Source organism: Danio rerio, chromosome 13 (genome assembly GCF_052040795.2).
Source record: "Danio rerio strain M-AB ecotype USA chromosome 13, GRCz13ab, whole genome shotgun sequence".
NCBI lineage: Eukaryota > Metazoa > Chordata > Actinopteri > Cypriniformes > Danionidae > Danio > Danio rerio.
The window spans coordinates 43,757,637-43,778,034 of NC_141033.1; the positions used below are offsets into that span (position 1 = coordinate 43,757,637).

At 37.6% G+C, this 20,398-nt stretch overlaps 1 protein-coding gene and 2 long non-coding RNA genes across 6 annotated transcripts in view; 1 reads left to right on the plus strand and 2 right to left on the minus strand.

The window, feature by feature from the left end:
- Positions 1 to 960, minus strand: part of LOC141377057 (uncharacterized) — a 101,686-nt gene extending 100,726 nt beyond the window's left edge. Inside the window, exon 1 of the long non-coding RNA XR_015506352.1 lies at positions 568 to 960. This is a non-coding gene — a long non-coding RNA (uncharacterized LOC141377057). The remainder of the gene's footprint in view (positions 1 to 567) is intronic.
- Positions 5 to 20,254, plus strand: LOC141377060 (uncharacterized). The gene is made up of 3 exons (XR_015506353.1): positions 5 to 134; positions 15,951 to 16,159; positions 19,039 to 20,254. It is a non-coding gene; the product is annotated as an uncharacterized LOC141377060 (long non-coding RNA).
- pcdh15a (protocadherin-related 15a) overlaps positions 7,741 to 20,398 on the minus strand; it is a 406,352-nt gene continuing 393,694 nt past the window's right edge. For 2 of the 4 annotated variants that reach the window (XR_015504985.1, XR_015504984.1), the window contains 3 exons: positions 16,227 to 16,300; positions 11,353 to 11,464; positions 10,707 to 11,211 (listed from right to left, as the gene is read on the minus strand). Coding sequence is in view for 2 of the 4 variants with exons in the window: in XM_087277644.1 (XP_087133770.1) it covers positions 9,448 to 11,211; positions 11,353 to 11,464; positions 16,227 to 16,300; positions 19,149 to 19,184 (1,986 nt within the window). In the remaining 2 variants the exon portion in view is untranslated. 4 annotated transcript variants of the gene reach the window in all.

Here is a 20,398-nt window from a genome sequence, read left to right on the forward strand (position 1 = left end):
ACCTGTTTGAAAATAGTCATTGGCGTACATTGAAAAGTACAGTAGGCGTACATTGTGAATCAAGTAGACTATATCATAATGGTCATTTTCTTAAGGACATTTCGGACAGAATGTAAGGCAAACTTCAAATACAGGTAAAATATGGATATTACTTAAAATACAATACCATATACATTATATTTGTTGCTATTATCGTTTAGCGTTGATATCATCTCATCTGTCAACACTTAATGGTTTTAGTTAGGCCACACACGTGATATACGTTATACAATGAACATTGATTATCATATGTATTGCAGCTTGTACCAGACCAAGTGTACGTTGGTTTATATTCCCACATTCGTCTAGTGACAATATGTGATATGCTCCCTATGTTGTTTACCATGGTATTTTGAATATTCTTTTTAAAATTACGTGTAAATATGACTTGAAAATAACATTTGACTGTAAACAATGTCGTACTTTAATAATCATTGGCCGCTAATATAATTACACTATTTAAAATAATTTTGTGAAATTACATTTTTAAGGAAAAGTTGCGGTGTGTGAATTTAAAACTATCTTTACCTCAATCAGACCAAGCTGGTTTATTACAAATGCTTGTCTGTCCCGCCGCCACAGTCTGACGCGCAAACAGTCGCTTCTTTTCAGCAGTGTGGTTTTCTCTTCTAAAACTTAGTTTGCAGCATTGAAACCGCACAATTACCCCTTAACCACCTCATAAGCAGCAGTTCAGCCTGTCTTACCAAAAGACGATCATTTCTCCTCGAGCACACGCTAACTCGCGCTCTTTCATAAACACCTGCGTGCGCGCTTCAACCTGCAGGACGCAGACATTGACTTGCTAATTATATAATCTGGGTAATTAGAATCATAAGTCAGAGCTGTAATAGTAGCTCTGAAGCACTGAATAGAGGCTCATCTGAGAGGGGAGCGATAACAGCTTCAGTCTTGTACTACAGACCGAGCGCAAACCTCACACAGCGCACGCGCTTACTGGAAGGGTTAGTCACACACAAAATATGTTTTATTGCAATGTTTTGATCTAGAGATCACAGTAGGTTATGTGTGTGCGTGTGGGAGAGACAATGTTGGGAATCAATTTGAATACTGTACAACACTATAATCATTGCATTTTATACATTTAAATTACTACTTATTATTGGCAAACTCAGCAAATAGCAATATTCATTGCAACGGAATGCCGATTTACTCAATATCTGAATGCAGCCTTTATGGTGCAAGCGACATACTACATACATGATTTCTACAGGTTTTATCAAGTCAAATGTAGGACTTTAAGACAATTTTATCATTATAATGAATAACATTTCAGACTTTTTTTTTGGACTAAACAGTGTAGAATTATACATAAAACAGTAAAAGGAAATTAACAACAAAATGAATCATGTACATTAAGTATGTTTTCAGCAGTTGGGATGTCTTAAGAGCTTTAGGATTACTCTGTAATGAGCTAAATTGGCTAAATTGTCTGTAGTGTATGAATGTGTGTGTGTGGATGTTTCCCAGAGATGGGTTGCAGCTGGAAAGGCATCCTTTGTGAATGAGAGTGTATGGGTGTTTCCCAGTGATGCGGCTGGCAAGGCATCTGCTGCGTAAAAACATATACTAGATAAGTTGGCAGTTCATTCCCCTGTGGCGACCCCATATTAATCAAGGGACCAAGCCGAAAAGAAAATGAATGAATGAATGAATGAATGTCTTGTTTGGTCATGTACATTACGATGTAAGAAGAGTGTAATGAGCTGATAGTCAGAGACGGACTAGCCATAGGGAGCACCAGGAGATTTCCTTGTGGCCTAATGGTCAATCTGGCTTGCCACCATGAATCTGGCCTGCCCCTTTCACAACACTATACCCCCATCCCATACCTCAACGACCACCCCATAATGCAATTTAAAAGTGTAAAAATAAACTTGTAGTGATTTTAGTTATGTCAGTAGATGTGTGTATACACAATAGTTCCTCCAGTGGAAAGGCTCTTCATGGACATGGCAAATTGAAAAGCTTTACCTGTTAGGCTGTAGTGCTGTGCTGTAGAAATAAAGAGTAAGATGTTATTCTTGTTTTGTCAAATGTAACACATCATACATTACATTTAGCAGTCTTTTACCACATATTTGGTTATTGTAGATACTCTACAGACAGTATGAGCAGTGTATAGTATGCTGAAGAATCTGTACTGACTCTGCAGCTGATCTTCAGTCTCTGTGCAGTGTGATGATGTTCAACCTTCCTATGACAAACAGAAAGCACTCATGCATGTGCACACACTCAACTCATCATTACAACCTGCATCTGCGCGCACACACACAGAGTCAGGGTTCATCAGACTCACACAGCTCACTGCAGCACATGAGCAGGAGGAATACATACTGTAGGACAGGTGGACCAGTACTGCATTCATCAGATGACCAAAACACTGAATATAAAAACAAGTCTTAAGACATTTCAGGCCCATAGCCAGCCTGGTTAAAGGGGTGGTTCTTTTTTTTCTCAAAACGTTGACCTCTTTGCAGTTATACGCCTCATTCTCTCATCCATTTTCTTTTTGGCTTAGTTCCTTTATTAATCTGAGGTCGCCACAGCGGAATTAACCGCCAACTTATCCAGAATATGTTTAACGCAGCGGATGCCCTTCCAGCCGCAACCCATCAGTCTTGCATCCACACACATATAGACTACTTAATTTAGTTTATTTAATTCACCTGTTCCGCATGTCTTTGGGCTGTGGGGAAACTGGAGCACTTGGAGAAAACCCAAGCCAACACCAGGGAGAACAAGCAAACTCCACACAGAAATGCCTACTGATCTAGCTGGGGCTCAAACCAGCAACCTTCTTGCTGTGAGACGATCATGCTACCCACTGCGCCAACCTGACGCCTATACGCTAAATTTAAGTACCAAATTTAGGTCGACATGTTAAGCATTATTGTTAGCTGAATTAGCTTGTGGGATGGTCATCATATCCAGTTTTTGATCTTAGAAATATATTTCCTAAAGATTTATAATGAAGTAATATGAAATAATACTTATTTTTAAAATACATATTTGTTACATCATGTATTATTAGAGGAAAAATAGGAATTTGTTAAAGGTTTAAATTACAAATTGTAGTCTATTTTATTTATTAGGGAAATAACAAACTGGCCAGCACATTCAACTGTCCTCAGTCAGAATTTGGCCAATCGAATAATAACAATAATTAAAACATAATAATAATAATAATAATGATCACAATATTTCTAGCCTCTCTTGTAAAGAAAAAGTACATTTGAAAATTCATGGAGAATAACAATAGCCAATAGTATTTAAATCAATTTCAATATGGGCCACTTTTGGTGCTTAACACCTTTTAATTGCTCTTTTTTTTCAGTGTCACATCCCATAACCATTCTTGTCTTCCTTGTCTACCAGCGTGACACCAAGATTAAGAATAAAAGTTATGCGTAAAATGTTTTCTCTGTTTAAAAACAGTGCAGTAGCGAAAGAAGTCTTCACTTACGGCAGATTGCACAATTAAAATATTTGTTAGCATTGGCCAAATCTGATTAGCTGAAGTCGCACCGAAGCGATAGCCAACAGAGGATTGGGCTTAGTCTTAAATGCTTTTTGATTTTCACTATTTATAATGGAGTAGCAGTCAAAATAGGACAATTTAGCTCACGAATGGGGTAAATACTGGACCTTTGTCACCTTCCGAACCCCCTTATCTACAGGCCTGCGTTTAAAAGTGAACATGACTGTAATAACAGAATAAATTTCACATTTTTATTTGCAGTTTAATCCCAGCGAACAGAGAGCATTTCAATGCACATTTCTTTCTTACAATAATGTGTTTGGAAGTTTTTTATTTATATATTTGATATGGCATTCTTAAACCTAACAATAATTTTAACTAGGGTGGTACAGTGGCTCAGTGGTTAGTACTGTCACCTTAAAGCAAGAGGTCACTGGTTTGAGTCCCATCTGGGTCAGTTTGCATTTCTGTGTGGAGTTTGCATGTTCTCCCCGTGTTTACATAGGTTTCCTCTGGGTGCTCCGGTCTCCACCATAGTTCAAAGACATGCGCTAGGTGAATTGAATAAGCTAAATTGGCCATAGTGTTAGAATGTGTGTGTGTGTGTGAGAGAGAATGTTAGCGTGTACTGGGTTGCAGCTGGAAGGGCATCCACAGCTTAGAACATATGCTGGAATAGTTGGTGATTCATTCCACTGTGGCGACCCCTGATAAATAAGGGACTAAGCTGAAGTAAAATTAATTTTACAATAGCAATGGAAAACAAAGTTTTAATCTAAATTTGGTTTAAATGTTGGTAAAAAATAGTAAGCATATGTAACATTTAGAAAATGCTAGAACGAAACATTCCTCTAGCGGGCACATAACCATGGCCAACGTTCAAACTAGGTATAAAAAAGGTGTTTAATGTAACATTCTTGTAATATTTTCATAACAAAAAAAAAAAAACTTTGAATTTTTCTGCTAACATTCACATAATGAACAGGGTGTCTGCGAGGTCTTAAAAAGTCTTAACATGTCTTAAATCTCAAAAGATAATTTTAGGTCTTAAAAAGTCTTAAATCTACTGAAATGTTGTTGTTGGTCTTAAATCTTCTTTACCAGGTCTTAATTTTCCTTTGTTTATGTAGCTACCCAATCTGGCCATTAACACTCATACAATCACCAACAATCCATCTCAATAAAACTTGAAACTTTTCATTTAAAAATAGCATTTAATTACTTTCCTTACAGTTTTTTGTTTAAATGTTTATTTCCTGCTGAGGATACTGTCCTGACCTAGATTTTTATTATTAAATTATTATTAATGTAATAATGTATCTTTAAATGTTGTAACATGATCACTTTTGATAGGGCAAGTGAAAATCCTTTCCAACTGGAATATTCAAAAAAATCCTTAGCATTTAGTCCTGTATATGTCTAAATATTCATTCATAATGGTCTTAAAAATTTCTTAAATTCAACTTGGTGAAACCCTGAATGATAAAACAATATTTAATGTAATAAATGATGTTTTCACAATAATTGAATGGAATGTATTAAATGACATTTTTGAACTAAAATAATGTTTAATAATCGAATATAAAGGTCTAATGCTCTAAAATATCACGTTCAACTCAGTGTTGTTACCTGCCATTTGTTTAATTTATTTGGAATTCTCTAGAACTTTCTGACTGTAAACTGCATCAATGTAAATCAAACATCCATTTTTTCAGTATAACAAGCGAAGTCATGTGACAACATAAGAAATTAGTATTATTAAATATGCATATCGATTCACATATCATAAACTGCAAGCAGTACAGAGTGTATACTGCAAAGTATTGAATAAGATTCAACCTAGAATTCAACATTAATTATAATGAAAACTCAATAAACGCTAAATATGGTTTTAATAGGAGGTCTTGTTTTCCTTTAAGATGTATATTCTGTAAGGCACATCAGACTCTGGGTTTTCTGTGTAATTTGCAGCAGTGTGAATGGGTAAATAGTGTGTCTCCCTCTGCTGGTCAATGTAGATGAATGCACTCACACAGTATCCGTATTTGCTTGAGGTCAAACAATCACAACACGTTAAAAACGTTCTGCAAATAATTAAACATCAAATGTCAAAATAGTGAAAATGGGTGGCAAGTAATTTAGAAAAACATCAACTAAACAAGCAGGCTGTAATCACATAAAACCTTTTTTACTTGATTGCAGGTAAACAAGAACTCAAATGTAGCTATAGACACACTGATGTATCTGGAACTGTGGGTTAAAACAGCCTTATAAAATGAATGAAAGAATAAAATAAATGTTTAAAAGCTAAATAATAGCACTGTTTCGCTGCTTGTCCAGCAAATTAAAAGACGAGAAGAAGCTTTTGTATAGTCACGATGATTACAGTTAATAGCTGTTATTACTGTACACAAAAATGTTGTCAAATCAAAAACATTCTAGAGCTCAGTTTTCAGAGACAGCTGCCTCTTTTTCCAAGACAGCCGTAATAATCTGGATGGACAAATATTCATATCTGACAGAGCATCAGCTTTTGATAGACAGATGAGAGATTGCTTGGAAAATGACTGATATTTGGTGTTAGCGATTCACCTCAGAAAGCCTCTGTGTATATATACTTCTCTTCTGACAGTCTCAGTTATACTTGTATATCCTGTTCAGTAAAGCACAGCAGGTCAATATGTACAAATATAAAACACTTTATGGAGACATTGCAGCGATATTTTACCATATGAACTTTAAGGGCTCTATTTTAATGATCTAGGTGCAAAGTTTAAAGTGCATGGCGTAAAAGCATTAAGAGCATGTTCGAATCCACTTTTGCTATTTTAAGGATGGGAAAATACGTTCTGCGCCCCGGCGCATGGTCTAACAGGGTTGCGCTTGTTCTCTTAATGACTTCTGGGTGTGTTTTGAGCATAACGTGAATTAAACCAATCTCATCTCCCATTCCCTTTAAGAGTCAGCTGCATCACGCCATGGCACATTTGCTATTTACATGGTGGACCACATAAGTGGAAAAACTGAACGCTTCACTAGTGAGAAAACAGTTAAACAGACCATCTGCAGCGTGAGGATAAAGAATGACTCTCCTCCATTCGGCCTCTTTACTTTCTCTTTACTTTACTTTTACTCTTTTACTTTCATGGATAAGAAAACAGTGTTGTACACACTACACTGAAGACATCCATTAGCCTACAAATTGAATTTTGTTTGTTAAGAGCAAAGATTTCTTTCAAAATTATTTCTAAATTCAGTTCTAATTTCCAGCAAACTAATAAATGAACAATAATAATGAAGTGTGAGTTATCCAAACACACGTCCTTTTCTTATGGGCCATATGGTGATGCATATGTCTTCAAAACCCGACAGGTAGACAAATCTAAACTTGTTTTTATTAAAACAAATATAAATATGCATATAATAAATAATACTGCTAATAATAATTACATTATTAAAAGCAAGTTGTCATGAATAAACAGCCTGATATCACGAGAAAACGTAAGTATTTTACGTTTTGGCAGTTTAGTGGCTAATTCGTAAGAATTCGTACGAGTTCAGTCGTTAGAAATTGTACGATTTTAAAAAGGAGGCGTGGCACCTAACCCCACCCCTAAACCCAACCGTCATTGGGGGATGAGCAAATCGTACTAAAATGTACGAATTAGATCGTACGAATTAGCCACTAAATTAAAAAGTTACGTTTTGCCGTGAGATTGTGTTGGAATAAACTGAAAAAAGCCTCCCAATATGAAGAAGGCATGAAGGCCGTGGTTTTTATATTTATGTAGAAAATAATAATTTTTTGTAACATTTTAAATCTTTTAGTATTTTTTCATACTTGAAGTTATTTGTGTATTGCTGTACATCCTTTGTGTCTTAAGCAATGTGTAAGCGTTTGGATTCCCAATTAACGCACTCTGCGCTGGACTTAAGACCAGCTTTCATTTGGTCAGTGGCGCAATCTTCAGATCAAAATAGCAACGTGCCAACAATGCGCTTTACACATCTCCTTTTTTAGACCACCACACAAATGAGTTCACAAAGTGGCACAAATGTATTTGCTATTTAAACAACGTGGTGCAAAGCGTGAAAATTACAGTTGCGCTGGTCTGAAAATAGCAACAAATCTTGCGCCAGATGTATGATAGTTCCCTAACAGAAAACATCTGCTAATGGTCAATTTATTGACAAACATGTTTGGATTATGTTCACATTTTTATTCATGATAATGATAATAATAAATCAAAGCTTCAAACTATCTGATTGGTGTAAAAAAGTGAGGAAAACCTGATCAATTCTTTTGATAAAAAGTAATGAGAACAAAAACAAACAAACAAAAAGTTATCAAAATACATATACTGTATGTTATACTTAGGTATACATTTATATATCTATGTAAATATCTTTTCAAAAAATCAGGGCCATTACAACCATATATATATTCTCAATGTAAAAAATACATCCATTACAAAAATTCAGTGTAGCAGCCATCACTGGTTATACCGACTTTTAGTTTTCTCGACAACGGTTGCAGGAGTCATTTATAAAAAATACTCTTCAATCAAAGCTGTAAAGGACACGCTTTCTAAACTGTTTAAATCAGCTACATTTTTCTTAATATTATTTGTTTGTGAAACCATATCTGATAACTAGTTTTGATATTACAGTTTATATATTTTAAAAAACGCTTGACTTGAGGCAAAAAAATTTGCACAGAATAGCCCTATCTTCCACAACAGCTGATCTGACACAACAATACGAAGTGAAATATAGTTATCTGCATGGAAAACAAACAAACAAGAAAACAAAAAAGCTAAACATTATTCTTTATAAGAGAATCACATTTCTTAGTCGGCATCTATTGTGTGTGTGTACAACAGAACAGATCAGAATCCAAATAAAACATAGAAAAGACACTAAGAAAAGAAATAGAAAGAGTACCGTCAGCATTAGCAAAACTAGAAATCAGAGTTTTGTCATTGGTATGTGTAAGCTGTTCCAGGGTCCCATCCAGAGCTCCTCTTCATCAGACAGTGTTTGCTCACATGGAGACTCGACCGACTCTTTAACCTCCCCATTGTCTACAGAGGACTCCTGCTCCAAACGGGCTTTATCGATGTTGGATTTGGGCCCTATGCAGTTGGGACCCTTCACACTGCACTCTTTGGAGTTGAGGTTGTGATCAGTCATATAGGAATGGGCAGTGGTGGTGCCAATAGTAGGCCCATTGTCTTCTGTTCCATTTAAAGGTAAATGCTCTTCATGTGTGACTCCTAGCTTGTCTAGTTTTTTAAACTGTTTTCCTAATCGTGTTGGTGAGCCCAGTTTTAAATTGTTGGCATAAGGGGGCCTTCGTGTTCGGATGATTGTACCGTTTTGGGCTAGGTATACTGATCCGTTGATGTTACTGTGACTGCTGACGTTGGGTATGCGATTGCGCTGGATGTCCGGCCCACTGTCCTCTCCTGTTGAAGTCGCGTCATGTTCTCGGTCCAGGATAAGCTTGATTCGCTTCTTTTTGTCAACCTAGAGATTAGACAAAAACATTATTAAGTCAATCAACCATCAATATACACTTTCTACTAGATGAGGAATTGAAAACAAAGTCGAATCAACACATATAGATTTAGTAACAGATAGAGGTCAACAAACTCCTCAGAGACCACCTCAATATCATATAAAGCCACACACTAGGATACTGTTTTGGGGAAAGGAAAGTGAGAGATCATAACAAGTAAGTAAACCCACAAAGAAACATTTCAAGGATGATGATAATGTTGGTTCACTCAAGTGAAGAAATTCCAGAAGCACATCACTTCCATGCAGTCGGAAAAGAGAAAAGACTGAAAAATAATCACTCCACTCCAGGACAGACAGCAGTTAAGTCTTACTTGGTGTTTTTCTTAGAATGCTGTGGAATCTCCTGATTCAGATTCAGCATCTGTTATTTCGGTTGTTCCTTCGGTTCCTGACTGCTGTGAGCGACGTACTGATCTGCTCTCAGATCCAGAGCCACTGCCAGATGTTACAGCATCCTCATCCTCCTCTGCGATGGGCGAGAGTCCTCCAAATGCTTCATCTGAGCTTTCCACCACACTGCTCTCGTATGGCGTACCTTGACTTTCAGGTGCTGAGGTCACGCTTGATCTCCTTGACATTGATCCATCACTCATCTCACTGGCTGACTCCCTGCTTTCAGCTGTTTCATCCTCCTCCTCCTCTTCTTGTTCTTCTTCAGAGGCCTCGGCCTCTTCCTCCTCGCTCTCTTCATCAATCGTGTCCTGTGATGATCGGGTAATGATGCTCTTGCGAGAGCGACGGCTTCCTCCTGCTGATCTGGAGCTTGTGGAGCTTCTCTCACTGCCAGACACTGAAACGGCATCTGACCCAGCATCGTCTGATGCAGCAGATCCGCTCTTTTCTGTCTCAGATGCCTCTTCAGATCCACTTGCTGACTCTTTCTCGCCACTGCTTTCCTCAGCAGACACTGATGACTTTACTGAAGACCGGGCTGAAGACCCCTTAGAGCTGCCACCAGATCCACTGCCACCAGATCCACTGCCACTTTCACTAGCAGAACCACTGCCATCTCTGCTGCTCCGTGCTCCTGCACTTGAACCCTCAGTCCGGGATGATTTCACTGATGACCGAGCTGATCCTGATCCTGTCTCTTCAGATCCTTTAGACTCTTCTTCAGATTCTTCCTCAGACTCCTTTTCTGTGGCAGAACTCTTCTCAGCACTGGATTCTTCCTCAGTTCCTGATTTTTCAGTCCCAGACCCAGACTCTTTTCCTGATCCTGAGGACTTTCCAGACCCAGACTCTTCTTCAGAGCCAGATTCCTCCTCTGAACCAGAATCTTTCTCGGTTTCGGATTCCTTCTCAGATGCTTCTGTTCCAGACTTTTCAGTGCCAGATTTAGACTTACTCTCGGCGTCAGATTCGTCGGGTTCTTCTGGTTCGGATTCAGAATCAACAGTACTCTCATTGGCATCGTCTCGGTCCAGATCCACTTTCAGATAATCCTTATCATCAGTTGAGCCTGCTACACTACTCCTCTCAGAAGACTCCTCATCCGAGCCTTTCTTTCTGCTCTCTGCTTCTGATCCGCTCCCACTGGCCTCTGGCTCACTGACACTGATAGACACTTTCGATTTCTCTGACTCAGCTGCAGACTCATCTTTATCACTCACAGAGCTTCGGCTAATGCTGCTCTGTGATTTCCTCCTAAGCTGCAGCTTGTTTGCAATATTAATACGCTTCAGTACTTTCCCAAGTCGACTCCTGGCAGGGGACACGCCTTCAAGGGAATCAATACTCTGCCCACCCGTCAGGCTCTCTTGACTACCGATACGACGTGCAGAAGTTAGCTTGGCATAATCTTTGTCTTTCTTTCCTTTACCAAACATCATTGGGAAAATCCTGGCCTTCTTCCATGGGGAGGGAGCTTCAGTTTTCTTCCCAGCGGCAAGCAACTTACTGAGCTTCATGACAGACTTCAGCTTTTTCGCAGCTTTGGATTCTCCAGGTTCAGCTTCAACTGGCTCCTCAGCAGGAATCTCAGGCTCTTCCTCTTCAATCTCATCCTCTGGTGGGAATTCCTGGAATTCCACACGCTTTCCACGTCCTCGACCTCTCCCTCGCCCACCTCGACCTCTTCCCCTACCCTGTTTGGATATCATTTCCTTTAAAGCAATCTCATTAATTATAGGTTAGTAAGAATTAAATGGCCATGCCTTATATTACATGATCAGTGAAAAAAAAAAAAAATGACGTCAAGATGTTTGTAAATGAATGTGTAACATTACCTCTGGGCCACCATAGTAATAACCTTCATCCTCCATAAAGGCCTCTCCATACTCATCATACATCGGAGTGATCAGCCTCCTGCGGCTGCCATAAGGTGGATAAGGATCAAATCTGGATGTAGCAAACAGAATAACGCAACATGTGAACTTTTTGTGTGTGCTGGAAAATATTACACTTGCTTCAAAAAACATCTCAGCAGCCTTAACCAAGGTGTATAGCTATCCAAAAAGTATTGAATAAAGTTTTGCATAAACTTCAGTGCTTCTAAAACAATTTCAAAACAACTTTCATCCCGCTTGCTACCTAATCCAGGAACTGGCTTATGATGAAAGTTCAATTCCAAGCTCAAAACACATTTGGCTATAACTTTTTTTTTCTATTTAGAGCTATTCCAGAGACAGGTATATTTTCAAGGCATCTATTTCGGTGATATCTGTCAAGCAATAAGGAACAGAAAAATTAATGCATGGCATAAGCAGAAGAAATTCAAATAAAAATGTAAATTCAGATTATTTTAGGAGCTTTAACAGGTTGGAAAATATGATCACTTATTCAAGAAAGGAAATGCAAAAGGAGATGCCTCATTACACTTGCAATCAACATCAGCCCATGTGCTTCTCCACCCACGCAGGACAAATAGCCCCTGTGATCCAAGGATTAAAGGCTAAACCCCCATTAAAGATTCCTAAGCTCTCTAAATAGCCCTGGATCTTCAGCCGGCCGGGCCTCACTGATAGCAGGTGCAGTTCAGCCTGACAGAAGTGCAACATTTATCTTCCCCACTCTCTCCCTTGATGTCTGTGGAATCAAAGCCATCCTTCTTTCTCCAAGGCCTTAACTATGGACAAACAAAACCTTGATATTCAGAGGGTACAATCAGATAAAAAATTCTCTTTCAGCATTGCTCAGTTTTTAAAAATCGCTAAAAGTATCTTTGTTCTGTTTTGTGCTAAGATTAATAACTAGGTGAACAGGTGTTTTTGCATCACATCTTGTTTTAAATTGTGCATTCTGGTGACTGGAAAGCTGGATTGAGCTGAGGATCAAACGTTTCTTTGTACTACAGAACAAATCTTTGTTCTACAATTAATTTTGAGATCAGCAGGTGTTTTTGGATCATCAGTTTTCTTCATTTTGCATTTTAATGTTTGGATTGCAGGATTGAGCTAAGGACTAAAACTATAAATTATTAAAGGAACAATCCACTTTGAAAAAAAAAAAAAAAAAAAAAAACTCCCTTAGAGTTAAACAGTTGAGTTCTACCATTTTTTTTACTCCATTCTCTGGGTTTGGCGGGAGCACTTTAAGCTTAGATAACTAAATTGCATAGATATTTACACTACATATCACATACGGACCCTGAGTATGCGTCAATAGCGCCACCACATTTGTACAGTGCTCCCAGGACAGAAGTCATGCAACTGCACTAGTCAAGACTAAAGCCAATGTGAAGATGTTGGACTTTGTATGTGTATGGGTGTAGTAACGACCAAACAAAATAAACAAAGTATAAAGGCGTAACATTTCGTAGGTAAGATTTCATTTTTTACGTCTTTGTATGTTACAAACTTTCGTGTTAAGATGCGATATGTGAATGGCCCGCTGCTATAGTTAAGCCAGTGTGAGTGCGTATTAGCCTTGGTGTAGCTACATATGCTACATGTATAAGCTTAGAACTTTAAACTAGCGCACAGGTGGCATAACTTTGTTTTGGTGCAGCAGTTTAATTCCGTGCAACAGAAACACGGCGTTGAGAAGCCTTTAAGCTTAAGTATCCAAATGTTTTCGGCCGCCACTTGCGCCACTCGCCTCAATGTCAGGTTACTCACACTCTGCGCAGCCTTCAACTGCAGCTCGTGCTGTATTGAACAGATGCACGTCACTTCATAATTATAGCAACCGTTTTTCGACTGAACTAAATTTATTTTTGATGTCTTGGTTACACTATTTGGAGGGCCGTAAAAAATTGCCTCGCAGGCCGCCAATTGAATAGCCCTGCTTTATGGTTTCTCTATATGTGAAGAGAGTCACATCACCTTCCTACGTTTGTCGCGAATTACATGACATCACCCAAATAGAGGAGCTTAGCTGGACGCACCCGGCACGAACAAATTGAGGAAAATAAATATATTTATGCATTTTAGGAGTCAAACACTTCAAAATTTAAGACCTCATAAAAACTGGATTAAGACTTTTTAATACCTTTTAAGGGCCTTAATTTTCCCATAATTGATTTATCAACTTTTAATACTTTTTAAGACCCCGCAGACATCTTGAAGTAACTTACAAGGGTGCCTGATAACATAACAGTGCCTGTGCCTCAATGTACATACTGACCACCAGGAAAAATCTTGATCATAGATACATGTATATATGTGCATATATCTATGGCTCCGGATGGCCAGTCTCTACTAATATGATGGCTCTATTCACCAGGGCCGGAGTGGGACAACTTTTCAGCCCTGGAGTTTCAAGCCTCAGACCGGCCCACCTCAGTTCACGACTGACTATATTAAAATAAGGTCATTTCCAAATCAGTTTTTAATTACACTATCACGTCTTTTTTTTGAGAAAACAGCTGCTTTAGATCTTTAAATGTTCAACAACCCTAACAGTATTATACTATATAGTCATAGTCTTAACAATAAAAATGAAAACAATAAGTTATTCTATTGCGGATCGAACCCGGGTCCGCGGCGTGTTAATCTAACGTGCTAACCGCTGGACCACAATAGCTGTGTTCAGAAAGGAGACACAACTGAGTTTTATAATCATTAAAATAGATGAAAAGAGAAGAGTTGCGGTAAAATAATGAATAAAAAGGCTGTGGTCAAGTAAATAAATAAATTTAAAAAGTGTGACTGCTGAGAGCAACAGATTCTGCAGCTAGGGACACCGGCCCTCGCGGCCAAAAAACGGACCGGCCCACCGGGAATTCTCCCGGTCCTCCCGATTAGCCAATCCGGGCCTGCTATTCACGCATTCTTCCAATAGAAAACAGCGTAGGCAACATATAATGTAAATATCTTTTGTTTTGCTCACTTTCTTTGCCGTTTTCACCTCCAATCAACTTGTAAATGTAAACTCTCTCGCGATGCTTTTTATGCATGGACACACACACTAAAGCTGCATATCAATATTTTCAGATGCATATTGGCTGTCAGATAAGGCAGTGTTTTTTTAAAGTCATTCGTAATTGGGTCTCTCTATTGACTGTCAAAGCGAGGGCGGGACCATCTCTTATCCTGGACACTCCTTGGATGTTGATAGGTATTGACACCTCTTAGAAGCAACTATTTGTTCGCATAATGTGTCAATTAAATAGGCAAAGGACAGCTGCCATTTTGATTTCTAAAAATCAGCAATGTTTATATCTGAAAAGACGCTACACTACCGAACACATAGATTAGATTTATAGATTTGATTACTCCGGCATCTAGTTTGAGAGGAAATCAGTGCATTCCGTGGATGTTTATCGACTTGTTAATGTCTAGTGGACTAAACATTTCACTGAATTGGATTGGCTGGACCCTTTGCAGTGTAATTACACCTTGTTTGTCCAGATGTCATGGATCTGTGGACAGACAAGAGGCATGAATCGTGAGCATCTTCAGTCTTGTTGTTGTTTCTTCGGATGTTGGCAGTTTGACACAGACACTAATTGTGTCAGCTGTGTACATTCTTAAAATGGTTGGAATCGTTTTAATCACAGGAATTAGCCCGATCTCACGGGTAAACGTAAGTATTTTACGTTTTGCCAGTTTAGTGGCTAATTTGTACGAATTCGTATGAGTTCAGTCGTACGAAATGGTACGATTTTAAAAAGGAGGCGTGGCACCTAACCCCACCCCTAACCCTAACCGTCATTGGGGGATGAGCAAATCGTACTAAATTGTACAAATTAGATTGTATGAATTCATACGAATTACCCACTAAATGAAAAAGTTACGAATTGCCGTGAGATTGTGTTGGAATCTCAGCTTTCAAAACATATATGACATGTTTAGTCTTTTGTGGGGAGTCGTTATATTTAGCGAAGTTACCCCTTAAATCATGCTATGTACTGTGGGCGGTATATCGGAATTAAAGTGTTAACCTCAAGGCGTCTGTCATTAGAAATCTTGACGTCTTGATCTTGTAGTGCATCGTATGTTCAGTGGTGCTCACAGCAAACCTTCAGCGCACCACAGAACTCCTAAAACCATCTGCTGCTTCGCTCCCTCGAAAAATCAAATTACTCTACCAAACCTAATAGAGGATGCCATTACACTTGAGTCTGAACTCCGGTCTGCGAGTCTTACATGCGCCTCACGTCTTAATGAATCCTCCGAGCTTATCTAAAGACGGCTGTGTGGAGGTGAGGGCACATTAATCTCATCAAAGCTTCCAGCATCTCCTCAAAAGAGCTGACGTTAAACCGAGCAGTTCAACATTTGCAACAGCATCTGTTCTGAGGGTAAAGCTGTTGCGGTGGTACAGTACGTGTCAATTTCAACTGTTTACACCTTCTTTCTTTCTCTTCTGCTATCTCCTTCTGTCTGCACACATGAGATGTTCAGTTAATGTATTGTATCCACTGCAGGCCTCTTTTCTTTAGCCTGAAACCACATGGAATGCCTATGTCTGGTTGAATTGTTTTGGGCTCAGGTGTCTTGCTGTCATCAAAACGATTGCGAAAATTGGAATGGAGACAGAAGAGAAATAGAAGTGATCAAGGATAGGATGATTGAAAACAGAAGGAGAGACTGAGAGAAAGGGAGCTAAGTGGGAAGAAATTACACAGTTTGTGTTTGCTTTCAAAAGAAGGTAAAGGATCTGCAATACACAAACTCTGTTTAAGAAATACACACTTAGTATTTAGTTTGATACCCACCCTTGATCGTAGCCATAGTAGTCTTGGGTGTAGTAATCCTGTCCAGGGTCGATACCTGATTCCATGGAGAGAGCCTGAAAAACAAACATGAAGACAGATGTTAGACTTTACTCAGGCTGCTAAAACTAATTAGGGTTTGATGCACAGTTTACTATTTAATCAATAACTCTTCTGGTTCACACTTAAATTAGGTTTGGTGTTAGAAGATTTAAATAGATTCAAAAATGAAGTTTGCCAATATGTTTCAATCATCAAACGTGATGTTTGCTCGATCAAGAATGCAATACAGCAATAAAATAAATGAAGTGAAAGTCAGTGTTACAAATTTCTTTACAAATTGTTCAGGTTTTGTTATCAAGCACCAAACATTTCTTATTATTATTAATGCCACACATAGTTGAGCTGCTTTTTTTTTGGTGGAAACCATGAAACTTATTTTAGAGTTTTTTGATACATACAAAAGTGTTTATTTAAATAAATAAATAAATAAAAAATACAAATCTTTGTCTTGATTAAATATACTTACTTAATAAACGTTTTACTTTCATTTTAAAGTCATGAATTATGGACTTAAGTACAGTAATTATGCACACAAATAGATTTCTGAAACCTTTATTCCCCCACTTGGTACACAGTTTACTATCCAACCAATAACTCTTCTGGTCCACACTTAAATTAGGTTTGTTGTTAGAAGATTTTAACGAAACAAGAAGCTCACCAATGCTTCACTCAAAAATTGATGTTTTGTTTGATCAAGAATGCAATAAAGCAATAAAATAAATACAGTGAAATTATGCAACAGTATTTTTGATTTTTAAAACACTGTTTCTACTTTTCTACTTTATTAGGTTTGAAAATCCTTACTGATTGCTACACAATCCTTTACTAATTGTTCAGGTTTTGTAATTTCTTATTATTATTAATGCAGAACATAATTTTGCTGCTAAATTTTTTTTTTTTTTTTTGTGGAAACCATGAAAGTTATTTTAGAGTTTCCTTGATACATTTCTAAAAAGTATTTATTCATTAATTTTTTTAAAATCCTTGTTTTGATTATTTTAAATATTTAATTTTAAATTATATTTTTTTAAAAATTCCCAGCAGGCATAGAACGTCAACATGACGCTCAATTGACACTGTATCCCAACATCGTGAGACGTTGCATTTTGTTCAGAAATGAAAATCAGGTTAATGTCAGAACTCAACAACGTCAATGTCCAACGTCAGACAGACACTAAATTTTGGTTATTTTAAAAGCAACTTAAAAACAACAAAATATCAGCGTCTAATGATGTTACAGCTCGACGTTGTGTGGATACCAATACCAATATGACATCTATAATACGGTGGATTTTGGTTTTCATACCTGACAAATAAATGTCAGTATTTGATGTCAATATGATGTTGGTTTAAGATGTTGGCTTGACGCTGGATTTTGGTCACCAACACAACCTAAAATCAACCAAATATCAACACCATTTCACGTCGTTATTGGACGTCAAAATAACATTGTCCTTAGACGCTGGCCAAGGAAATCCAGCCTAATATTAACATCTTTTGATGTTGTGTGTCAGCTAGGTTGCTTTATAAACATTTTACATTTTTTATGTCATTATTTATGCACTTATACTCCAGTCTACTCCAGTATACTCCAGCTCTACTCCAGTCAGTGTTGCACAATCCTTTGGATCTAGCACAAGCACCAAACATTTATTATTGGTATTAATGCTGAACATAGTTGTGCTGCTAAATATTTTAGATTTTGTTTTTGTGGAAACCATGAAAGCTATTTTAGAGTTCTTCAATATATATATGACATCAAATTGACATTGTACCCTAACATCGTGAGACGTTGCATTTTGTTTGGAAATGAAAATCGGGTTGACGTCAGAACCCAACATCAGACTGACATCAATGTCCAACATCAGACAGATGTTACATTTTGGTTACTTTCCAACCTAAAAACTAAAAAATATCAACGTCTAATAATGTTTCAGCATGACTTTGTGTGGACGTTACCACTACGATGTCTATCAGACTTTTGGTTGCCATACCTGTCGAATTAATGTCAGTATTTGACGTCAATATGATATTGGGTTAAGATATTGGCTAGATGTTGGATTTTGGTCACTTTCCAACACAACCTTTAATCAACCAAATATCAACGTCTAATGATGTTACATCTTGATGTTGGGTGGACGTTACCACTATGACGCCTAACAGATGATGGATTTTGGTTGCCACACCTGACGAATTAATGTCGGTATTTGACGTCAATATGACGTTGGTTTAGGATGTTGCCATGACGTTGTATGTTTCCAAGTCACTTTACAACACAGCCTAAAATTAACCAAATATCAATGTCATTTCACATCGTTATTGGACGTCAAAATAACATGATCCTTAGATTCTGGCAACCTAAATCTAACCTAATATTAAAATCTTATGACATTGTGTGTCTGCTGGGTTGCTTTATAAACAATTGTACAGTTTTAACACGATTATGTACAGTATGTACAGTAATCATGCACACAAATGGGTTCCTGAAAACTTTATTCCCCTACTTGTTTCAAACTTTTTTGACTGTTTGAACGCTAATGAACATATTTTAAAGAATGTTGTAATCCTAGAATATTTTTAAAAGAATAGTTATGCATTTTATTCCTTAGTGTAAAGAACTTGTTGGCCTTTTAAGAATGGAAAGTTACTATGGATGTTAAAGGCTCTGGACGGAAAATGAAGAATAAAGAAGTATAATGTTTAAGAGTGTACATAAACTTAACCCTGCCATATGTCAACATTTATGTTACAGGATCATAAAAAAGAGATCTGTGGTAAAAAAAAAAAAAAAAAACGGAGAAGATATATTAAAACACAAGAAGGAGAACTGTGAAAATGCATGCAGAAAAACCGAGATGCTACCTCAGGCCGGAGCAGAGAGGGTCTCAACAGCTGCTGCTGCTGGCACAGTCACAAACAGAGAAAAAAAGATCTGATACTGAGAGAGAATACATGAGAAGCAGCACAGAAAAGAAGACAAAGACAAAGAGAATAGCAAGAGAAGATGTCGCTGCATACATTTAAAAAGAATGATCAGACCCGCAACATGACAGCAAAAAGATGTGCATTCAAAACAGGATAGAGGGGGAGGAAAAAAGAGCTCTTGGTGAGAAAGATAATGGCAGACATGCAGATGAGGAAAAAATGTTGCGTCTTAGGAAATACTGCAAACTTTAAGAGCTAAAGTGCTTGAAAGGTCAGAAAAGGTCGTGCTTGACAGCATGCATACACAACCTATATGCATTAACACTGACGTGACACATTCATGGAGCAGAATTATGCGTGCGGGCAGAGCTAAGATAAGACGGGACTCTTCAATTTACACTCTTTACTAGGGTGTAAATGTAAGTTTAATGGTAAAGTTTCTATTGCGGTCTCATTGTGATTCTAGTTAATGACTCTCTCAAGGCACCATTGGCAGTCAGAAGTGACAAATGAGCAAGGCACTCTTACCTATTGAATTATTAAAGAAAAAGCTTTATACATTAAATCAGCTTTGCATAGAACTAGATTTTTCTCTATATATTTTCTGATAGAAGATAGAAGATGTGCAGTCTCAAGCGAAAGTCAGCATTTTGATGTGGTATCATTCCTATTCATGCAGGAACATTTCAAAGCGGTCATATTATGCTTTTTTTCCCAAATCAAAATGTGTCTGTAAAGTTTCATTTCAACAAACCTAATACAATGATGGATCACATGATAAAGGCATAGTTCACCCAAACACAAAAAGGTGATTATCATCTACTCTAGCTTCATTTATTCCAAACCTGCAAGAGTTCCTTCTGTTGAAGAAAATGGAGGTATTTCAGAAAGACCTGTGACCATTGACTTCCACAGCGGGGTTCAACGCTAAGGTTTTTTTCTACTGGCCCAATCAGACCAGTGGTTCAGATTTTTACTTGCCCTGCCAATATTTTCACTGGCCCCACCAAAAAAAAGTTAATAGGTATTCCTTAACACTAAAATTCCTTAACTTAAAAAAAATGTCAAAATGTTTGTAAATCTAGAATTAAAATATTTAAAAATGTTAATAAATGTATAATGAGAAAAATTCTAAGTGTTTTAAAACAAAAGATGGCTGACCTGCCAAACTGACGGCAAACTGTACA